The sequence below is a fragment of the Cydia strobilella genome, chromosome 4, assembly GCF_947568885.1.
Source record: "Cydia strobilella chromosome 4, ilCydStro3.1, whole genome shotgun sequence".
Classification (NCBI taxonomy): Eukaryota; Metazoa; Arthropoda; class Insecta; order Lepidoptera; family Tortricidae; genus Cydia; species Cydia strobilella.
The window spans coordinates 7,649,043-7,672,889 of NC_086044.1; the positions used below are offsets into that span (position 1 = coordinate 7,649,043).

At 36.3% G+C, this 23,847-nt stretch overlaps 1 protein-coding gene across 1 annotated transcript in view; it reads right to left on the bottom strand.

The window, feature by feature from the left end:
* LOC134741015 (uncharacterized) overlaps positions 1 to 23,847 on the bottom strand; it is a 40,593-nt gene that overhangs the window by 2,282 nt on the left and 14,464 nt on the right. Inside the window, exons 3-4 of the mRNA XM_063673742.1 lie at positions 4,194 to 4,373; positions 1,063 to 1,199 (exon numbers count right to left, since the gene is read on the bottom strand). Coding sequence (XP_063529812.1) covers positions 1,063 to 1,199; positions 4,194 to 4,373 — 317 coding nt within the window. The remainder of the gene's footprint in view (positions 1 to 1,062; positions 1,200 to 4,193; positions 4,374 to 23,847) is intronic.

A 23,847-nucleotide genomic window follows, 5' to 3' on the forward strand; every position in this document is an offset into this window, starting at 1 on the left:
CCCAAGCCGGCTGGTCACCGTGGGGACAGCGACCACAACCCTCCAATTTAGAAGAAAAGAGAAAGAAAAAGAACAGTATTTACAGACCAATGGAACAAATTGGAGGAGGCCTTTACCCAATAAAGTGGGGTTCCTATCAAGTTTTATTTTTAGTTTAAAATACACAAATGTAAAAATTAAGTTTAAACATGTCACTAACAAAACAAAATAAGTAAAAAAGAAAGATCATCATCACTCAAATCGAACCTTCACATCAAAAACGTCAAAAACAATTTAAAAGTTAAAGGCACGACTTATTCTGCCATTTACCATTCGATATTTGTTCATTCAATAAATTGTGCAATATAAGCTATGTGCACGCATGAGATCCTTAAAAATATAAAAGTAGTATATAATATCGTTTGTCACAGGACTGTCGCATTTCAAACATAGAGTACTAGCACCCAAAAGAAAAGGATGAGTATAGTTTTTTTGTTCTCACATTACTGCCAATTTGGTTTAACACACACACACACACACACACACACACACACACACACACGATCATACACGACGGTCTTGTAAGAACGAGACAATGTAAGGTCGTTTACCTTACTATCTCACTCTATCCTATAGCTTAAAACATGAATCTAGTATAACTGGATCGGTCATGAGGGGTGGGGGGAAATGACCGAACGGGATAGTCCTATGTATCTTTCAGTAGGAGTAGCAGAGAAAGCGCCGTTATTGTTTGTCCTTGTCACAGTCTCACATTTTTTTTATATTTCCCACCGTAAATTTAGTATGGTTTATGGTGGGCTACAAATCTACTCGACCAATCATATTGTCGCATTGCAATCATTTTGTCCTTCACGGGCGCACGCGTATAGCTGATCTATGTAATGCTAGGTCTATGGCTTGATAAAATGATAGCTGACCGGGTCGTGTAGACGCGGGCCGCGGCTATAAAATCCGTAACACACTACCGCACCGCGACCTTTGTGCGCCGTACCCATAAGTATGAGCGAGAAAGAAAGATATTTCTTTCTCGCTCACACTTATGGGTTTGCAGGTAGCACTTACCCTGTTGGTGGGCGTGATCTTTTCGCGGTTGGCGGACCAGAACCAGCCGAAGATGTTCTTGGGCTCGAGGTCCTTACGCCCCTCGCAGCCCTTGAAGTCGCAGAGACGACCGGACGTCCAAATGTAGGGCACGTCATCTGCAAGAAGGCAAACCGATTAGATATAATATATTCGTTTAGTTATTTAATACATTCGTGTTATGGCACAGTTGAGCTCGTATCAGGTGATTTTTTTCCACTCCACCACCCCAGGCCGAAAACTTCTATTGATATTAGTCTAGCATTCAATCGATCGAATCGAAGCGAGAAACAAAACCCTATGGAGGAACCTGGTCTTCAACAGAAGGACATGACGTCACGATCCTCAGTATTAAGGGACCGACTGAAAAAGAAGAAATCGATAGTGACGGCCAAATATAATGTAATAATGTAACAAAATAAGGTTGTGTTTCGATATATGTGGCCGTCCCTATTTATTTGATGCTGACTACTTATGTAATGGTTTTATGTGAAGTTTACTTATTTTAAACTTTATTGCACAAAATACAAAAAAAAAATACAAATGGCGTACTTAATGACTAAAGGAATCCTCTACCAGCCAACCATAGGCAGGCGTGTCTCACTCCTCGATTTCGTCGCGTCGCTACAAGTACATGCGGCCGCCTCAATTTTGAGGTTTTGCCATAGTACTTGCCGCACACCGCTATGGAACGGACGCGTGAACGCGCTTGCGCCGCCTTGCGCGTAGTAGACGCGTTTTGTTTTGGAGTGAATCTTCCAAGTATACTATTATATATTCTGTGCCATAGGGCTATAAACAGAGACGTAAAAAAAACCGGACAAGTGCGAGTATCCGGCCTTCACTACTGGAGGGCTTCGTCACTTTTTCTTTAATATATGACATCTATTACAGTTTTTAATTTATATATAGTAGTCTGACTACTTAAAAAAAAACACAAATCAAAATATTTAATAAAATAATTGTATTTGTTCTCAAACTTGTTCAAAGTAAGAGAATTTAATTTAGCTACTTATTTAGTTTACTTTAGTAAATTCTATTTTCCTCATGTCTGCAAATAATTTTATTTAATTTTGATTATCTAAAGGTTGAACACGCCAACAATGGGGCACACATTTTTGCTTTTTTTTTCATGGATGTTATAGTTTTTATTGTATAAGTACTTAAATTCTAACCGCTATAACATGAGGAACCAATGATACCATAATAGTAGTTCATTTCATTCTATAAATCGTTTTCATATAATAAGGAGCTTTAATTTAAACAATGACATAGCGAAATCACTTTGCACGAATTGAATTGTAAATTTAGATTAGGCTAAAGAAACGTGTTAAAATCATCGATGAGTGTATGTGTTTTTAAAATGTTAAGACGGTAACGAATGGAAAGAAAACCAGAGAGCAGAAAAATACAAGATATAAATGACAAAAAATGGAAACTTGGAACATACAGCGTTCTTAGGGGTCATCCAAAAAACGTGACACGAATGTCTAGGTTTTTCGATAGCGAAGCGACCTAGCCTTGGCTAGGCCGCCTGAACTTTGGCGCCAAATAAAATTTGTTTGCAAAATGTAGGGTAACAAAACGTTTGATAATTTTTAGGGTTCCGTACCCAAAGGGTTAAAACGGGACCCTATTACTAAGACTCCGCTGTCCGCCTGTCTGTTTGTCACCAGGCTGTATCTCATCAGCCGTGATAGCTAAGACAGTTGAAATTTTCACAGATGATGTATTTCTGTTGCCGCTATAACAACAAATACTAAAAAGTACGGAACCCTCGGTGCGCGAGTCGGACTTGCACTTGGCCGGTTTTTTAACATGTTTGAGTGCTTTTTGTGTTAGACCACGGATCCTATACAAAATCAAAGTAAGGAATACACAGAATAAAAACTTCTACTTGTATGAATTGTTAATACACTCTAGAAGATTTCAGAATAAAAATAAAGAGTCCTCATTATTTATTAGTTTAGCAAGCTACTTGTGATTGTATGTAGCAAGCGTAACCTTTATTTAACTCGCAAGAGGGACATATACCAAATAAATATATACAAGAAACATTTGTGAAACCGATTTAAACCTATTTGTATTAAGAAGTCATTGCTAGTCACAGTTACTATTTTGGTGGCATTGATCGTGTTGTAACTGCGCTATAACAGTGACGAAGGGGTATTAACATGATATAAATGCTGACACTGCCCAAACGGTACTTTTCGTGGATGGTTCTAAATTATATTTGAATAAAGCATATTTTGATTAAGGAAGGTGCCAAAAGATTGGTCCACATCATCAACGGTCCACTCTATCTTGAAATCATATCGTGCAAAGTGCCTAGTGTCCTGGTTATCACAAAGTCTGTGGTATCCTGATCCTGAAGCTGGAATGAAGTTCAGGTATACTATAATTTTTGCAACTATGTCCAATGTATATTTCGCTCCAGTAGACCTTTAATTTCTTTTCATTTGAAATTTAAAGTGCCCCGTTTTTGGCGTGTTTAACCTTTATGTGTATTTTAATGACTAACTTATTCGTCCTTTACTTACATATAAATTTCATAAAACAAAAAAGTCTTAAAACTAAACACTATTTAGGCGACAGAACGACGTGGTTTCGTTGAGTCTTCAGCTTCTGAATCGAATTCAGCAGTTTGCCCCAGCAGTTGTATTGGCTTGTAATGTTAATGCTGATGACGATTTGAACCCACATGATGATCGCATTTAGCCCTCCGACCACGTGATTCGGTCAAACATAGCCAATAGACATGTCATTATACAGTGGTATTTATTGGGGACTAATAGTTTGGATAATTACTATCATTCAATGAAAAGGGCACCTGCCCAGCCACCGATTCCAAAATTTCTTTTTCCAAACGGTAGAAAATGCTTCAGGAGCTTTGTCGGGAAACCTTGTCGTTTTTCCCACCATTTTAGATTTTCCAAAAAACGTTACGAATCGATTATTAATAATTGGTAACTATACGATGCCCCGCGAGCTCTTGCATCTTTTAACACCACTGCCTTTCGTGTATCTTTATTATCTTTGGAAATATATAGCCGAATTACACTCCCCCACGAAAACGAACTGATAACTATTAAGTATTTAAAAACAGAACTTACTCTGCTGAATAAGCTTAAAAATGAGGTTATTCTCCTCCTGCGTCTCCAGGGAGACGAGGTCCATGCAGTACTCCCGGCAGAGGTTGCGGCCGTCCAGCCAGTCCATCTTCTTGTTGGCCAGCGCGGGCACGTGCCCGCTGTAGAAGTAGTTGTGCCCTCGGTAGAAGAATTCCTTTGGTCCTGAGGAAATACAACGGTCAACTTTAAATTTTGTGTGACTAATAAGAAGTCGCGCCAGTAGATAGAGTAATTTATTGCGCTTGTTTTACACCGCTTAACATGGGTTAGTGACATAGAAAAAAAATCCGATTCCCATAATTAGATCTGAGTAGTGCTAGTACCACTAGGTAGGTATGTACGTAATATTAAAATAACATAAAAACGAATTAGCTTAGCAGTTTTATTAGATGTTCAGAATATAATTGCATTTATTGGCCATTGAGTTGGTAGAACATGCATAGTATTAAGGGATTGGAATAACAAAAAATGTGATTATTTAACTCAATTTCCTCAACACGAGTCTTTAATGCCTATGGCCCTTATAAGTGCGTCCTTACTCGTAAGTCCCATACTTATAAATAATAAATAAACACAGCCGCGAGGTCGCATGTTCTAACCTCACGTAATATACAGGCGTGAATGAATAAATAGTGAATAATAATTTACATACATCTGCGACCCTCAACATGGGTCGTGGGTCGTGTACCCCAAATTGCGACACCACGGAATCTGTGATCATGGTCGTGACATTGCATCTGGGTTGGAACATGCCAAATAAGAATTAATCGTCTATTGTCCATGTGGGGGGTTGCACAACATGCACGTAATTTTGTAGCATCAAACTTTTAAAACTTCAGTCTGCATGTACGTAAAACTAGATGTGGTTCGTTTTATCCGTTGCGGACTTGATAATATAGGATGGACCAAGTATTTTTATATTTACACACAATCACACATAGCTGTATGTAAATATAAAAATACTTTTGTTCCACCCTATATAATATTATATGACCAACGTCCAACTGTAGCTCAGATCAGCTCCACGTTAGCATGTTAGCACACCATACACAGTAATTACGGAAGTATAGATACTTCCGTCCGAAACTAAGCAAAAAAACCTAGATGATGCAGTTCTCAAGGTGCATCACTTGGCCTTTAGGCATATTATTGCATTAGACAAATTACTTGTTTTTGTAAGTAAACACAAACTATTACGTAAGGTCATGGAGTAAATACATGAATTTTATATCGTAAGTAAGGATGGTAGTCCATCTGGTCCAATGTGTATTGCGTCTCACATTTTGCTTAATGAGAGAGTGAGACGCAATGCGAACGACCATCATTTACCAACACCCTCATAACCTCATACGGAAATATTTTCTGGATTAAATAATTTCATTCATTCATTCATTTAACAAATTGATGCAAAGCAATTTGACCCATATTGGTCTGTAGTAACACGTCTGATACTGAGTCGCTACAACCCAAATTGAGTGTTTCCAATATGATACTGATCTAAAAACTCGAATTGGCCTGTTTTTTTAATGTTCGTTTTATTTCAACAATTATCGCGCCGATGCCTGATTTACCTCATACTTAGTTATTTCATAAGTGAGGTTCTATAGCATACGTAGGTAAGTGGTGAAGCGGCAGATGCGCCGGTCACGCGGTGGCGGTGCCAGTGCCAACACTGCCAACTAGGCCAAGGAGCCGCGGGCGATAATGTAGGTACATCGAATTATTATTTACTAACAATACAATGCCCCCGAGGCGGCTGTCCTCACTATAATAATTTGCCGAAATGTCGGCGAACAATAATAGATTGCATTTATAATCCTTTGATATGAAAGCGCGTTTACCTATTTAATTATTTGGCAATTTTCTATTCTCATATACTGTGGCGGATACCTGGCTCAGAACGCATTAAAGTTAATTGCTTACATTGAATTGCACAAATATTAGTAACGAGTAGTGATTGCCGAGAGAATGTGTTAAGACACGCAGACAATTATAGCGGGACCTTGCGCGGTGACAGACAGACAGATGTGCGATTGTTCGACTATCGAGCACGCAACTCCGGTGCTATAAAGCTATCTTATTGTTTTCTCACACAAGTACGTCGTTAATGTGTGCCATTATTCAAGTAGCCGCGTTCCAAAACGACTAACAAGTCCGAGACGTCTATGACGACGCATTTACATTCATGTTTACGTCTCGCATCATCGTAAAACATTAGCATTTAGCAATGATCGCGCCGCTTATAGGTTTCAGCTTTAGCATAGAGAGGCTGCATAAAGATGTAATAAGTTTGCACGTTAGCAATATTGAGAGGCTGGGGTATTTGGACGAAGGCTAGATTGTGAAACAGAGGGTCTCGTGACTGTATTGTGCGGTTTAGTTTGTGTATCGATCGTCGAGATAAGCTGCTCTTGCATCAAAAGACGTGGTGTGTGCTCATCAATAGACAAAATCCGTGTCACGTCTCGAGGTGATATAGGTGATATAAGTCATAAAATAACCAAGAACAAATGGACTTGGTTCAAGATTAACGTCATAAATTCATTCAATTATTGTCTTAGAAAGTAATATTGTTAGTTATACTGTTGGCAAAATAAATGCTATGATACAGTGCGATACGGTGCTGTAAAATTGTTGAGTGAAAATAATTATTGATAAGATACTTACCTACGTGTTAAATTGTCTGCCGCCCATCTACGTGAATATGAAAGCTTTGATCGTTCGACGACCGATTTAATTGCCGTTAGAACTTCAATCATTGACGAAATAATCCATCGATATCACCTCAGCAATGATAGCCCCTCTGAAGGCTACCAATGCAATTAAAAACATTCCTCCTTTTAATTATCCGAATATTTCAACATGTTGTTAAAGACTCATCAAGGGCCTGTAAAGATCAGTTTCAAAAGACTTAACTAAATATCAGCAAAATAGTGTAAGTAATTGCAATGATATGAACGCAGACAATTAGTTGCTGATTGAAAACGAAATGGATGTGACCCTTGCAGTTTTATTACTAAATTGTCTTAACATCGTTATCGTCTTACGAATGGGTAATAAAATGAGACAGCTTTATGAATATTGAAGTATCGAGGACGCCGCAAAGTCATGTGTCCCGTGACTGGCCGGCCCTGAGCCAAAACTCTACCGTGCTTATTTATCAGAATTAATTTAAATTTAATGAGAAGCCATTAAACAAACAGAAGTCAAGTACTTAATAACGCGTCGCTGATAATGTTAAGGCGGAATCCCAAATATCCAGGCTTCTCTTCGTCGCTATTGTGCTAACATTAACTATAAGACCACGAATAACGTACCTATTTAGGTACTCATATAGGTGTCTAAGCTCGCTCTACAAGAGGTGTTATTATCATTAGCTTACTTACAGTACTTACAATGAAATATTAGCCCTATGTAACAAAATATATTTTTACAAGATTAAGAGATAAATGCAGTAGTTCATCATCCATCATCCCGATAGACGTCCACTGCTGGACATAGGCCTCCCCCAAGGCTCGCCACTCCGACCGATCCTGTGCCGCTCGCATCCATCGAATTAAGTAGCATGCAGTAGTTAAATTTCATTAATATTAACTTTCTAGTCATATTATTAAATAATCAAGTAATTACCTAGGTATTTATCCTAATCCTACCTATTCATTTTTCAGCTCACATCTCTTTTAATAGCTGACATGATGTCATCATGTCATATGCCTCCTCTTGCAGTGCTTACTACTTAGTCTGGTCTGGCATAGATTAGTCTAGATAGGTCCTATTCATACTCGTAAAAACAAAGCAAAAGCCACCAAAGCAAAAAAAAGGCAAAGCAAAGTCGCAAAGGTTGACTGGAAGATATCCCTTATAGGGATGAGTTCGCCTTTGTACTTTGTATATATTTTGTTTTTATTGTGTTTGTAATGTGTCTTATGTACAATAAAGTTCTTACATACATACACACATTTTAATAAACTCTAGTACTTAAATAAAGAAGACCGACAACCTTCATACAACGCCGCAAAATTGACAATGTTGTTGATGACATTATATATTATTTTTACATTTTAGTTATTTGCGTTTCCATATTCTACGCCTCTCTGATGCAGGTCATAACAAACTGTTGTCAAATTAGAATAACATCTCTGTAACAATAAATATATTGACTTAACTTGTGAAAACTGACACCCTACTGCTATTTTTTAACCGACTTCAAGATTTCATAAAAACTTAAAAAAAAAAAAGATAAACCGACTTCAAAAAGGATGAAATAAAATATGATCCTTTTTAGGGTTCCGTGTTTAAGTATAGGCGTTACCAACTGATATGTTTGAAGTCGGTGCCAAGCCAAATTTTGAACCATATATTCATAGTGATTTTGGTGCAATTCGATAAAGGCTGCGGCTATATAAGTATGTACGTTGGATTGCCTAACGCAGCGTACTACGTAGGCGAACAACACGCGAACGCTAAGCGGCGCGGCGCTGCGTGCGTTACACGACGACAATAAACGAACTTTCTGTAGGTATTTAAGAACACACCTCAGAACAGAACACACGGTTGAACCTTCTTGGCGCAGTTCGTACCATGCTTGTCGGCACATTAATGTAAATCTTAAATAAAGTGTAAATCTAATGCGTTTATTTGTCATCGTATTTTTTAAAGAGCATTTCTTACTAATTCTTGAACAGTCCATAGCACGCAAGTGTGGGATTGGGACTGAGTTATTTTCTGTCGCTTATCCAGAGGACTACATTTCAAAATATAAAACAATTCAAGGAACCTTCATGCCAAATTTCAGCTAAAGCGGTTCAGTTATTTAGCCATGAAAAGGTAACAAAGAGGCAGACAGAATTACTTTCACGTTTATAATATTTGTACAGTTCTAATGGGATTTATATACATAAAGCTCATTATTTTTGACTGGTATTGTTACTACTTGGCTTGGCACCGACTTCAAACATATCAGTTGGTAACGCATATACTTAAACACGGAACCCTAAAAAGGATCATATTTTATTTCATCCTTTTTGAAGTCGGTTTATCTTTTTTTTTATATAAAAGTTTTTATTTTTCCATTTTTAGTTTTGACATTGTTAAGAGCGTGCGCATAAATGAAAAACATAATCATGTTTAACTCTAAATTCGTAAACTTTATTAAATAATCAGAATTTTCCCCGAGTCCGTCTGGGAAATCATTCCTGTCACTAAATCTATTCTCCGCCCCGCCACTGTCCCAATCCCTCAAACCCCCCGATCACTCAACCTCACAGCACATCAACCCCTGATCACTGAACCCCTCGACCCTAAACCACCAACCCCAGACCCCTTAACTCCTAACCCTAACCCACAATCCCTTAACTCCCAACCCCTCAGTCCCCGACCCATCAACTCACCTCCCCTCAACCCCCAAACCCCCCAAATACTAATACCCGCTACCTTCACCTCTCACACCTACCCCTCACTTCTCAGTCTCTTTGGTTGTTTCCAACACTACCTACATCGAAAATCATAATACACATACGAGGGAAGTTCCACATTTCGTCCGTAGTCTTCATCATCAGTAGCCTTACCACGAGATTGAGATTGATATATTCGCTATCGTGTGCGTAACTTACTGTTTATGCATCTCGCTCGTACTGGAATATTAGTGTACAAAGTTACGAAGACGCTAGCGAATATTTAGTGTCACACTCGTGGTTAGGCTACAGTCGCACTACATCAAATTGGTGGTTTTTGGGAGGAAATGCTCGAGTTACTTTAGAAAACACCGAAATCACCATACACATGCCTTTAAAAATTGAGGAGTTCCCTCAATTCCTCACGGATTCCATCATCAGATCAAAACAAAAAATGTTACGAAAACACCTTGGATGTAACTTCTTTCAAACAGAAAAAGAATTACTCAAATCGGATCACGGGTGCCGGAGTAATCGCTGAAATCATTATCATCAAAACAATCATCATCATCAGCTCCACTTCATCAAATTGGTGGTTTTCGAGAGAAAATGCTCGAGTTGCTTAAGAAAACACCCAAATCACCATACATGTGCCTTCAAAAATTGAGGAGTTCCCTCAATTCCTCATGGATCCCATCATCAGAACAGCACCAGATTAATGTGGGACCACCTTGGAGGTAGTTCCTTTCAAACAAAAAAAGAATTGTTCAAGTCGGACCACGGGTGTCGGAGTAATCGCTGAACATCCTACATTAAAAAAATCATCATCACTATCATCAAAACAATCATCATCATCAGGTCCACTTCATCAAATTGGTCGTTTTCGAGAGAAAATGCTCAAGTTGCTTATGAAAACACCCAAATCACCATACATGTGCCTTTAAAAATTGAGGAGTTCCCTTAATTCCTCAGGGATCCCATCATCAGATCAGAACCAGATTAATATGGGACCAACTTGGAAGTAGCTCCTTTCGAACAAAAAAATAATTACTCAAATCGGACCACAGGTCTCGGAGTAATCGGTGAACATACATAAAAAAAAAAAAAATAGCCACAACCGAATACAGAACCTCCTCCTATGAAATTGAAGTCGGTTAAAAAGGAGGAGGTTCTTAATTCGGTTGTACGTTTTTTTTTAATGCTTGTTACTCCATAACTCCGTCATTTCTGGACCGATTTTGAAAATTCTTTTTTTGATTGTAAGTATATACATACAGATTGGTCCCGTTTTTGTCAAAACGCAGTTCTGATGATGGGATCCATGAGGAGTCGAGGGAACTCCTCAAATGTTAAAGGCATACATATAATGATTTTAGTATTTTCATCAACAAGTCAAGCATGTACAGTCAGCTGCAGAGAAAAGGTACCCCCCCCTGCATAGAAGTTTGTATGCAAAGGTGCTAAGTGCTAAGCGAATAGTATTGTTGACTGTACATTAAAAAACCGGCCAAGTGCGAGTCGGACTCGCATTCCAAGGGTTCCGTACATTACACAATTTAAACAATGTATTTTTTATGCGAATGACTTTAAAAAACCCGTAGGAGTAGGATCAAAAACTAAGTAATTAAGTCCGACTCACGCTTGACTGCACATTTCTAATAGGTTTTCCGGTGATCTATAGGTAAAGATCTATTTTGTGTATTTTTTTCAAAATTTTTGACCCAGTAGTTTTGGAGATAAAGGGAGGGGGAATGGTCATTTTTTGCCTATTTTCTTGAATAACTTCTAAACTGTTTATCTTAAAATTATAAAAAAAAAATACTTGTGATTCTCACAATGAGCTCTATCATTTGATACAGTTTGACAAACTTTATTTTTTAATTTTCTCATTTACCCCCCAAAAGTGGCCCCCGTGTTTAAAATTAATTTGTTTAAGTTACATGTCCATCTTTGGGTCACAATCTTACATATGTGTACCAAATTTCACCTTAATTGGTCCAGTAGTTTCTGAGAAAATAGGCTGTGACAGACGGACAGACAGACAGACAGACTGACAGAAAGACGCACGAGTGATCCTATAAGGGTTCCGTTTTTTCCTTTTGAGGTACGGAACCCTAAAAAACTGACATTTGATGTAGTGGAACTGCTGATGATGATCAGAACGGAACTCTTCAATGACGCATAGTTCACGTTTGGCGATTTGTCCTCTTCGTTATGTTTGTTAAGCAAGTTAGGTTTTCAAAGCACATTTTTGTCAAAATCGTGTTCTGATGATGGGGATGGGATCCATGAGGAAGAGGAATCGAGGGAACTCCTCAAATGTGAAAGTCAAACATATAGTGATTTTTGTATTTTCATCAACAAATCCAGCATTTACATTTAAAAAAGTGACATTTGATGAAGTGGAAATGCTGATGATGATCAGAATGGAACTCTTCAATGACGCATTGTTTACGTTTGGCGATTTGTTCTCTTCGTTATGGACCCAGACCCAAACTCGGACCCGGACCCGGGTCTGGACATGGACCCCAACTCGGACCCGGACCCGGACCGAACTCGGACCCGGACGTGAACCCGGACCCCCACTCGGACCCGGACCCAGAACGAACTCGGGCCCAAACTTGGACTCGGACAGCCGGACATGGACCCGGACTCGAATCAGAACCCAGACCCGGACCCGGAAATGCTACTAGAAAAGTGGGTTCTTGAACTGCGATTCTCACAGAACAGAACTGCTATCAGAAAAGTAGGTTAGGTTAGAGCTGTGACCCTTACAGAAACGAAATGCTATCAGAAAAGTAGGTTAGGTTAGAACTGCGACCCTTGAAGAAACGAAATGCTACTAGAAAAGTGGGTGGTTTTACCTCCTTTTCTACATAATTAGGCAAAAGATACTGTCTTTTTCATTTCATTGTCCGTAATCTAATGAAGAGTGCACCATCAACAATAAGTACTCTTTCAACGGCATCCCCTATTGAAGTCGGTTTTTTTTTTTTTTATTATTATGATTTCAAGACATAAAATGACTGACCCCAGTTATATTCACAAAAGTACCTACTCGTAGATTTAAAGCATAAGCAAATGAATTTGAGGGCTCAGAAAAATCTAGATGGTGCCATTAAATAAAATATGTCTAAAACGCTTTTATTGCGCTATAAATATACTTTTGTGCATATAACAGCAGCTATGAAAAGTGGACTTTACGTTGAGAAGTCATATAGCAGTAGGTGACAGGTTTTATACGTTTAAAGCCAAAGTGGAAAAATAGTAAAAAGACACGCGAGGAACGCGATGTTGTGGTATAAAATTTGTGCGTCTTGAAAATTTACAAGTCTGATAATAATAATAAAATTCACATTATGTGTTTGCTCTGCAAAAACTGACAGTACCTAGTGTTGGCGAATATGGACAATAAATTATTTAACGACTTGCCGAAACCTTAGCTTAGTTTTATTTGTGAAAGTATTTACCTAAATGTTTAAATTCTGGGAGGATATTTTGAGAGTACCTTTGTACAAGAGAGTCTGCGACCTAGGAGTACGCCTCACTGACATTAGGTCAAGTCAAAAATACATTTATGAGGATAGCAGCCGATGTGTGGGTGAGTAATATGCAAATACAATTGTATACACAAGCTAAGCCGGCCAGCTTTATTAGACCAGCGGTGGAACAAAAATGGGTTTTGATAATATTAAAGTTTTTTCTTTTTCGATATGTCATTGTTACCATGTTAAATAAGACTTTCGTAAAAAGTTAGAAATTTTTAGGGTGAGCGTTCGGATATATTGAAATATTTTAATTTCTGCTAATAACTTTGTAAATATAGAATTAAAGTTACAAAAAACTTTAACATATTCAATACCACTTTAATTTATACACAATATTCGGTTTTTAGAAATCCGGAACATGTGCTTTCTGGTGAACTTAAAAACATGAATTATTTTGTAAATAAATAATTAAAGTAGCTGATATTGCAAAATTACGATAATATGGATCAGCTTATTATACTTGTAAAAAATTAGAAATGTAGACAATGTGCTTCTCTAGATATTGATTTCTGGTTAAGCAGTATAGCCAATATTGAATTAAAGTTTGTAGAGTTAATATTAAACGGTCATGACAATGATCTTAGTTCCCACACAAAAGATTAGAAATATAAAATCAGTGCGTCACTAAATACCGATACGTATGCATTCCGTGCTTATATTTACGTTAAATTTCAAACGCGCGGCATGTTCGCGCGCGCCGCGCTGTGCGTCGCCGAGGCAGCGGTCAAATGGTATTGGTATCTATATACCAATACCGTTGATCTATATCAACGGTATATAGATCAACGGGCTAGCGGGTCACCTAACCTTGCCAGACGCGTGCAAAATATTTTTTCACAAAATTCAAAAAAATGTTCTAAAAGCAATCTGTAATTTTTACAGGTTAAAATTAAGTATCTAAATAGTCATAAAAATAATAAACCAGAACATTTGGTCGTGTCGTGTCTTTAACCTTGCCAGGCGATCTAAAAAGTATGGCACTTACTTGCACGCAAAATTAAGTTTGTTTACTATACAAATTGTATGCATTACAAAGTTATCTTTGCACGCAAAATTAAGTTTCTCTACTATACAAAGTGTATGCATTGCAGTTATTTTTGCACGCAAAATTATGTTTGTCTACTAAACAAAATGTATGCATTACAAAGTTATTTTTGTAGTACAGTAAATTAAAGACCACTAGGTAGGATGTACAGTCAGCAATACTATTCGCTTAGCACCTTTGCATACAAACTTTTATACAGGGGTGGTATCTTTTCTCTGCAGCTGACTGTCGATGCGATTGTAACTATGAGGATGGTGTATATTTATGATATATGAGGATATTTTTATTAAAAGTTGTTAGATTTTGAATTTTTTATATTGGGTATATCTACTTATATAAAAATTTGAATTTTGGTTATGGAATTTTATATTATATAACATACAAGAAAACACAATAAACAAAAAAAATATATATAGGGCTGTATCTCCTAAACCGTCCGTCGCAGCGAAAAAATAATAAAATTTTCGTTCCCCTTTACATAACACTTTTAATATATAAAAAACACATTTTTTTTATGAAATAGGAGGCAAACGAGCAGACGGATCACCTGATGGTAAGCAATTACCGCTGCCCAAGGACACCCGCAACACCAGAGAGGTTGTAAGTGCGTTGCCGGCCTTTAAGATGGGAATACGCTCTTTTCTTGAAGGTTTGAAGGTCATATCGGTCCGGAAATACCGCAGGCGACAGTTCATTCCACAATTTAGCTGTGCGAGGCAGGAAGTTTCTAGAGAAACGCACAGTTGAGGACTGCCAACCATCTAAGTGGTGAGGATGGTAATGTTGTCGCGTAGGGCGATGGCGAAAAGAAGCTGCAGGGATTAATCCGAAAAATTCCTCGGAGCACTCCCCGTTATACACGCGATAGAAAATGCAGAGCGAGGCCACATCTCTACGCAGCGCCAAGGAGTCAAGCCGTTCCGAAATACGCTGGCAGTCGACAATAAATAAATAAATAAATATTATAGGACATTCTTACACAGATTGACTAAGTCCCACAGTAAGCTCAAGAAGGCTTGTGTTATGGGTACTCAGACAACGATATATATAATATACAAATACATAATTACATAGAAAACACCCATGACTCAGGAACAAATATCTGTGTTCATCACACAAATAAATGCCCTTACCGGGATCCGAACCCAAGACCATCGGCTTCACAGGCAGGGTCACCCACTAGGCCAGACCGGTCGGTCGTACAATGAAACACAAAAAGAAAAAAAAATCTTTACACGGCTGTATCTCCTAAACCGCGCGTCGTAGCACAAAAACAATCATCAAATTTTCGATCCACTTTAAGAAACACTCAATTCATATTAAAAAAAAAATCCGAAAAAATCTTTATAAGGCTCTATCTCCTGAACCGTGCGTCGTAGCGCAAAATAATAAAATTTTCGTTCAACTGCAGTGGACCCTTAATTAACAGTAAAAAAAAGAAAAAAGGAAAAAAATCTTTAGAGGGCTGTATCTCCTAAACCGTGCGTTGTAGAGCAAAAATAATCTAGTTTTCGTTCCCCTTTGAGAAACCCCTAAGTAACATACAAAAAACACAATAAAAAAAACAAAGAAAAAATCTTTATAGGGTTGAATCTCCTAAATCGTGCGACGGAGCGCAAAAATAATCAAATTTTCGTTCCACTTTAAGAAACCCTTAATTAATATAGGTATTAAAAAACAAAAAATCTTTATAAGGCTGAATCTCCTAAACCGTGCGCCGTAGCGCAAAATAATAAAATTTTCGTTCCGTTGCAGTGGACCCTTAGTTAACATTAAAAAAAAAGAAAAAAAACAGAAAAATATCTTTACAGGGCTGTATCTCCTAAACCGTGCGTTGAAGCGCAAAATTAATCTAATTTTCGTTCCCGTTTGAGAAACCCGTAAGTAACATTCAAAAAATACAATGAAAAACAAAAAAGAAAACAAAAAATTAAAAAATCTTTATAGAGTTGTATCTTTTAAATATTAATAAGGGTTTCTTAAAGTGGAACGAAAATTTAATTATTTTTGCTCTTCGCTCCGACGCACGGTTTAGGAGATACAACCCTATAAACATTTTTTTCTTTGTTTGTTTTCTTTTTAGTTTTTCATTGTGTGTTTTGTGTGTTACTTAGGGGCTTTTCAAAGGGGAACGAAAATTAGATTATTTTTGCGCTACAACGCACGGTTTAGGAGATACAACCCTATAAAGATTTTTTATTTTTTTGTTTTCTTCTTTGTTGTTCGATTATGTTTTTTGAATGTTACTTACGGGTTTCTCAAAGGGGAACGAAAATTAGATTAGTTTTGCGCTACAACGCACGGTTTACGAGATACAGCCCTGTAATAGTACATTTCGATGCTAGTGCGGAAAGTATGTCATTATTAGACATTTCCGCACGTGTATCGAACGACGTTTTTTAATACAGTTTATAACTTTTATATTATTAATTCTGTGACATCATTGACATTGACATTATGAAGAGGTGTTTTTTTAGCTGGGTGTTATTATTATTGAACCCACTTCAATGAAAGATTTTTTTTAAATGCATGTTCTATAAGACAATTGTACATATAAAACATTGTACTATTATTACCCAAATATGGTTAATTACGATTATTTGTGTATCGTACATTTATAAAAACAATATCGAATGTTGCCTTTGGAAATTTAAAGCAGAAATAAAAAACGCCTCTCCTTTGACAGGCGTTCCGTTCTATTCAGACAACTTATTAAGAACGGTTTTTCAATATTCAATATATAAAAAAACAGACGTGTTATAATGATGAAGAGGTAAGTAATAAAATATGAAATATGTATATTTTTCGTATTCTTACTTTAACAGTAGGTTTTTATGTTGATTACTGAGTATTGAGTATTGAAATAATCGTTAATAACGATATTTAGGTAATAATAGTACAATGTTTTATATTTGTAAAACAATACAATGTACAATGTTGTATGAAGTGGGTTCAATAATAATAACAAAATCCATTCTAGTCGAATAAAAGCAAAAAAAACACCTCTTCATAATGTCAATGTCAATAATTAGAGTTTTGAATGATTCACGGTGGTTTTGAAATATCGGGAGCTCACAAATAATACAAAAGGTAATCACGGTCTATATCCCGGTCAATATAAGTCTAATGTCAATAATGTCACAGAATTAATAATATAAAAGTTTCGAATTCCTTACTTGTTGTTTTTCTTATTTTTTCGCAACGGTGTTAAAAAACGTCGTTCGATACACGTGCGGAAATGTCATTCTTCGAAAGTATGTAAAGTATGACATACTTTCCGCACTAGCATCGAAATGTACTATTTCTGTTTTTTCTTCTTTTTTTTTTAATGTTAACTAAGGGTCCACTGCAATGGAACGAAATTTTTATTATTTTGCGCTACGATGCACGGCTTAGGAGATACAGCCTTATAAAGATTTTCTGTGTTTTTTTTAATATATTACTTAAGGGTTTCTTAGTGGAACGAAAATTTGATTATTTTTGCGCTCCGTCGCACGGTTTAGGAGATACAACCCTATAAAGATTTTTTCTTTGTTATTCTTTTTAGTTTTTCTTTGTGTTTTCTGTATGTTACTTACGGGTTTCTCAAAGGGGAACGAAAATTAGATTAGTTTTGCGCTACAACGCACGGTTTACGAGATACAGCCCTGTAATAGTACATTTCGATGCTAGTGCGGAAAGTATGTCATTATTAGACATTTCCGCACGTGTATCGAACGACGTTTTTTAATACAGTTTATAACTTTTATATTATTAATTCTGTGACATCATTGACATTGACATTATGAAGAGGTGTTTTTTTAGCTGGGTGTTATTATTATTGAACCCACTTCAATGAAAGATTTTTTTTAAATGCATGTTCTATAAGACAATTGTACATATAAAACATTGTACTATTATTACCCAAATATGGTTAATTACGATTATTTGTGTATCGTACATTTATAAAAACAATATCGAATGTTGCCTTTGGAAATTTAAAGCAGAAATAAAAAACGCCTCTCCTTTGACAGGCGTTCCGTTCTATTCAGACAACTTATTAAGAACGGTTTTTCAATATTCAATATATAAAAAAACAGACGTGTTATAATGATGAAGAGGTAAGTAATAAAATATGAAATATGTATATTTTTCGTATTCTTACTTTAACAGTAGGTTTTTATGTTGATTACTGAGTATTGAGTATTGAAATAATCGTTAATAACGATATTTAGGTAATAATAGTACAATGTTTTATATTTGTAAAACAATACAATGTACAATGTTGTATGAAGTGGGTTCAATAATAATAACAAAATCCATTCTAGTCGAATAAAAGCAAAAAAAACACCTCTTCATAATGTCAATGTCAATAATTAGAGTTTTGAATGATTCACGGTGGTTTTGAAATATCGGGAGCTCACAAATAATACAAAAGGTAATCACGGTCTATATCCCGGTCAATATAAGTCTAATGTCAATAATGTCACAGAATTAATAATATAAAAGTTTCGAATTCCTTACTTGTTGTTTTTCTTATTTTTTCGCAACGGTGTTAAAAAACGTCGTTCGATACACGTGCGGAAATGTCATTCTTCGAAAGTATGTAAAGTATGACATACTTTCCGCACTAGCATCGAAATGTACTATTTCTGTTTTTTCTTCTTTTTTTTTTAATGTTAACTAAGGGTCCACTGCAATGGAACGAAATTTTTATTATTTTGCGCTACGATGCACGGCTTAGGAGATACAGCCTTATAAAGATTTTCTGTGTTTTTTTTAATATATTACTTAAGGGTTTCTTAGTGGAACGAAAATTTGATTATTTTTGCGCTCCGTCGCACGGTTTAGGAGATACAACCCTATAAAGATTTTTTCTTTGTTATTCTTTTTAGTTTTTCTTTGTGTTTTCTGTATGTTACTTAGGGGTTTCTCAAAGGGGAACGAAAATTAGATTATTTTTGCGCTACAACGCACGGTTTAGGAGATACAGCCCTCTAAAAAAAATTTTTCTGTTTTTTTTTTTCTTTTCTTTTTAAATGTTAATTAAGTTCAACGAAAATTTTATTATTTTACTCTACGACCCACGGTTCAGGAGATACAGCCTTATAAAGATTTTTTGGTTTTTTTGTTGTTTTTTTAAATATTAATTAAGGGTTTCTTAAAGTGGAACGAAAATTTGATTGTTTTTGCGCTACGATGCTCGGCTTAGGAGATACAGCCGTGTAAAGTTTTTTTTTCTTATTGTGTTTCATTGTGTTTTTTGTATATTAAAAGTGTTTTTTAAAGGGGAACGAAAATTTTATTATTTTTGCGCTACGACAGACGGGTTAGGAGATACAGCCCTATATTTCTTTTTTTTTGTATATTATATAATATAAAATTCCATAACCAAAAATAAGTAGATATATTTAATAAAAAAATTTCAAAATCTAACATAATTTAATAATAGCGTCGTAGTGTAAAATAATAAAATCTTCGTTCAACTGCAGTGGACCCTTAATTAACAGTAAAAAAAAGAAAAAAGGAAAAAAATCTTTAGAGGGCTGTATCTCCTAAACCGTGCGTTGTAGCGCAAAAATAATCTAATTTTCGTTCCCCTTTGAGAAACCCCTAAGTAACATACAGAAAACACAATGAAAAACTAAAAAGAAAAACAAAGAAAAAATCTTTATAGGGTTGTATCTCCTAAACCGTGCGACGGAGCGCAAAAATAATCAAATTTTCGTTCCACTAAGAAACCCTTAATTAATATATAAAAAAAAACACAAAAAATCTTTATAATTCTGTATCTCCTAAATCGTGTGCCGTAGCGCAAAATAAACATTTTCGTTCGCCTGCAGTGGACCCTTAATAAACATTAAAAAAAAAAACAAATAGAAAAAAAAACAGAAAAAATATTTACAGGGCTGTATCTCCTAAACCGTGCGTTGTAGCGCAAAAATAATCAAATTTCCGTTCCCTTAACAGAAGCCCTTAAGTGATATACAAAAAACACAATAAATAACATCCATCATAAATATACACCATCGTCATAGTTACAATCACATTGTACAGTCAGCTGCAGAGAAAAGATACCACCCCTGTAAAGAAGTTTGTATGCAACGGTGCTAAGCGAATAGTATTGCTGACTGTACATCCTACCTAGTAGTCTTTAATTTACTGTACTACAAAAATAACTTTGTAATGCATACAATTACTATAGTAGACAAACTTAATTTTACGTACGAGTGAGTGCCATACGTTACTTTTTAGATCTTCTGGCAAGGTCAAAGACCCGACCAAAATGTTCAGACTTATTTTTTTGTGACTATTTAGATACTTAACTTCAACCTGTAAAAATTACAGATTGCCTCACGAACTTTTTTGGAGCCCTAAAAAATCTTAAAAAATATAAGGGTTGATGTAGCCCCGCTACCCTGCAGCCAGACCTCCAGTGCTGAGTTAGGGTATGATAGGAGAAGTATCAGGCAAATTTTCAGCTTGCCTCAAGGACCTACTCCAAAATGTCTACCAGCTCTCGGACCACTAAGTAACTACAAATAATCAGTCCACATAACAAACATTTTGTACTCATTTTGAAGTCATAATTACATTAATTTCACGTAATATCGGCATCTAATTTATGTGCACGGTAAACAAACTAATGAATGACAAGAAAAGTCAAGCTGCGCTTACGAAGCGACCGGGCGAAGTACCTATAGGTGTAGATAGATACGAATGCTACGATAGGCTCCCGCGTGCCGCGCCGGCACGTTGACGGACCAGCGCGGCGTAGGTATGAATTTCGCGCCTTTTTAAATAGATTTGGCTATAACAATGGAAGCTACACTCAGAAATTTCTTACTTTTCATAATATGGTTGCATATATTATTTTATAGTATGAAACTTATCTTTATAGACTTTAATTCAATATTGGACCTTACAGGACAAAAAACGCATATTAAAATTTAAGCAGCAATCCTTTGTTTCTAATTTTTCGGCTTTGTCTATTAACTTAAGAATTTAGAGATATTATTGTGGATTTTTAAAACTTTAATTCAATATCGACAAAATAATAAGCTAATTTTAGTTTGACAAAGAAGCACGTTAATTTTTTTTCTAAAAATGTAACAGTATAAAGCGTCATACATAATTTAAACGATGAAGCTTAAACTTTGCACTTTAATTCAATATTCAAAAAGCATCAATCAAAATATATAAATACCTAATTTATACCTAACGCTCGTTCTAACTTTTCGTCTTAAATTACAAATATGCTTAAAAACATGTCCCCTGCCATATAAGCATCACTTTTCCTTCTTTAGAATTATCATAACTTTAAGGTCAAAAATAAGGTCCCACTATCGGTCTATATACAGCCACAAGTATTTGCTATGTCTACAAAGGTTATATCATAATTTTATAATTTACTCATTAACTAGTCGTATCGTAGTTTGAAAAGTTAGATGTTTACAAAGTTGCAAGACATGAAAAATCCCATATTGCTCAACGCTGTGAAATGATTAATGACGTTACCTTATCATGTTATCGTCAAGGGACCACGACTAATAATCTATCTAAATCGACACCATATGTACCTATACTGTAATTAATAATACATTAAGATTCAAGTGCGAAAAATAACCTTTGGTCGCGGGTTAATTTGTCCGCCACTCGTTGCGAATTACCTATTCGCACATGTATCGAACAACGTTATACAGTACATATGGCACTTTACATTTTTGACATAGTTGCGTAATGTGCTATAGTGCGGTAAAGTACCACCACATGTACTGTAAAAAAATACATATAAGAAGCCATTGTTTCCAGGTTGGAACTACCAGAGAAATATTGTCATTCCACATATTCAGAGTTCAGACATTGAGTACCTACCTAGTCCGCGTTAGACGAAGACATCCTAATGAAAATATTCCTATAATACAGTAATTAGAAATAATACGTAACACAACACTTTTGAGATAACATCAGTTAAGCCGGTATTATGTAGTTTATGTTTATAATTAAACCGATTAAAATGAGAGCAACACAGTAATGAGTATCGTGAACTTCACTGCATTAATAATTAAAAATATTATGTTATTTAACAGCCCTTAATAAAATTAATTCTATGAATTAAGATGTACTTACTTCGAACAATATTATTAAGTAAAAATTGTAAATACGAGTATGATCTGGGCTTTCCGGCAACTGTTATGCAATTTTTATAAATTAATTGAAGCGTTTAAATTAAAATTCTGCACTCATTAAACTTCTTCCATGTTCATCCTTCAACACATTTGAACGTTGTGCGACACAAGTTTAGTAAACGCGGTCGTCTTTATGACACTGTCCTAGGTTCCATTTTCAAAAATCAAAACCTTTATGCTGGAGCCATACTAACGGTAAATGGACGTTTTTCATACGGCCACACTGGGATTATCGCGATAATCAACGGCGTTTCCCGTTAGTGTGGCCCCGGCATTTTAGATTGATCAAAAGTCGCGCGTTTCATGACGCCATGAAGATTCCACGCACGTGAGGTCTAAGGGGGTTTGAAACGCGCGTGGCAAGGGCTAGGGCGCCGACGACGCCCGGGAGCCGCAGTCCTCGCCCACCACGCGACCTTCCCGGGCAACGACCGGCGAAAGTGACGAGCTTTTATATACCGGTACTTTCGTGGGCGTACGGAGCCTGCGGTAACGGGCTTCGCGCCGCTAGTTTTTCCTACGTTTACGTTTCGCTTTCTTTTAAAGCGGGATTTACATTACGAAATTAGTGGCGTGAAATTGATTTCGTGACAGTAGTTTTACCAGTTTTACGTGTATATAATTTAATATTTTCGCATGCATTAATTTCATGAAAGCCAATCAATTTCGCGCCCTGCATGATTTTTTGGTGAAATTAGTGTCATGCAACTAATTTCGTAGTGTAATTGCGACGTGTAAACTATTGTCGCGAAAGTGCCTGCGCTGTGCGAACGTGTATCACGTGTAGCTTCTAAGCTGATGGGGCCGTGGTCACTGCGATACTGTGAATTTCACGACACTAATTATTTTACGAAATTACTTTCGCATATATCGAAACTACTTTCGTGAAACTGATTTCAACATGCATGACACCAATTTCGTAATGTAAATTCGATACTTAGGATACTTTTTTACAATTATGTATGTAAAAGGTAATGAATATCCCGAAAAGGGATGTTGCCGTTGCCGGTTAAAAAGTAGGTCGAGAAGTGCGTAGTTTATGGTCAGTCAAAAAATTAAAAAGTTTAAAATATTGCAGTCTCGATTTCGGGACTGCAATGTTGCATACAAATTCCATTATTTGTCGAGTTCCAAATTTTTTAAAAGTTGAAGTGGCCATATCAAATGAAGGCATAGGTCCATGAAACAGCCAAACAGATGATCAGTTTTTATTATTATAATGTTGGAACCGCGACTATTTAGGCGTCTCAAATAGGTTGGCGTATTTTCAGCAGAAAAATACACTTCAATTTTTAATTAAAAAAATAAAAAGGCGGCAAAGCAAATCTTTTCACTCCCAAGGTCGTCCGTTTAAAACGAATCCTCAGCCAGCAAGTAGCTTCTTCCGAGCCTCGACAAAAATGCACTATTGTGTTCTCTATCAGAATGTTTCATTCTCGATTTAAAAAACTTAAGAGCTCGAATGTTCCGATCATATAAAAC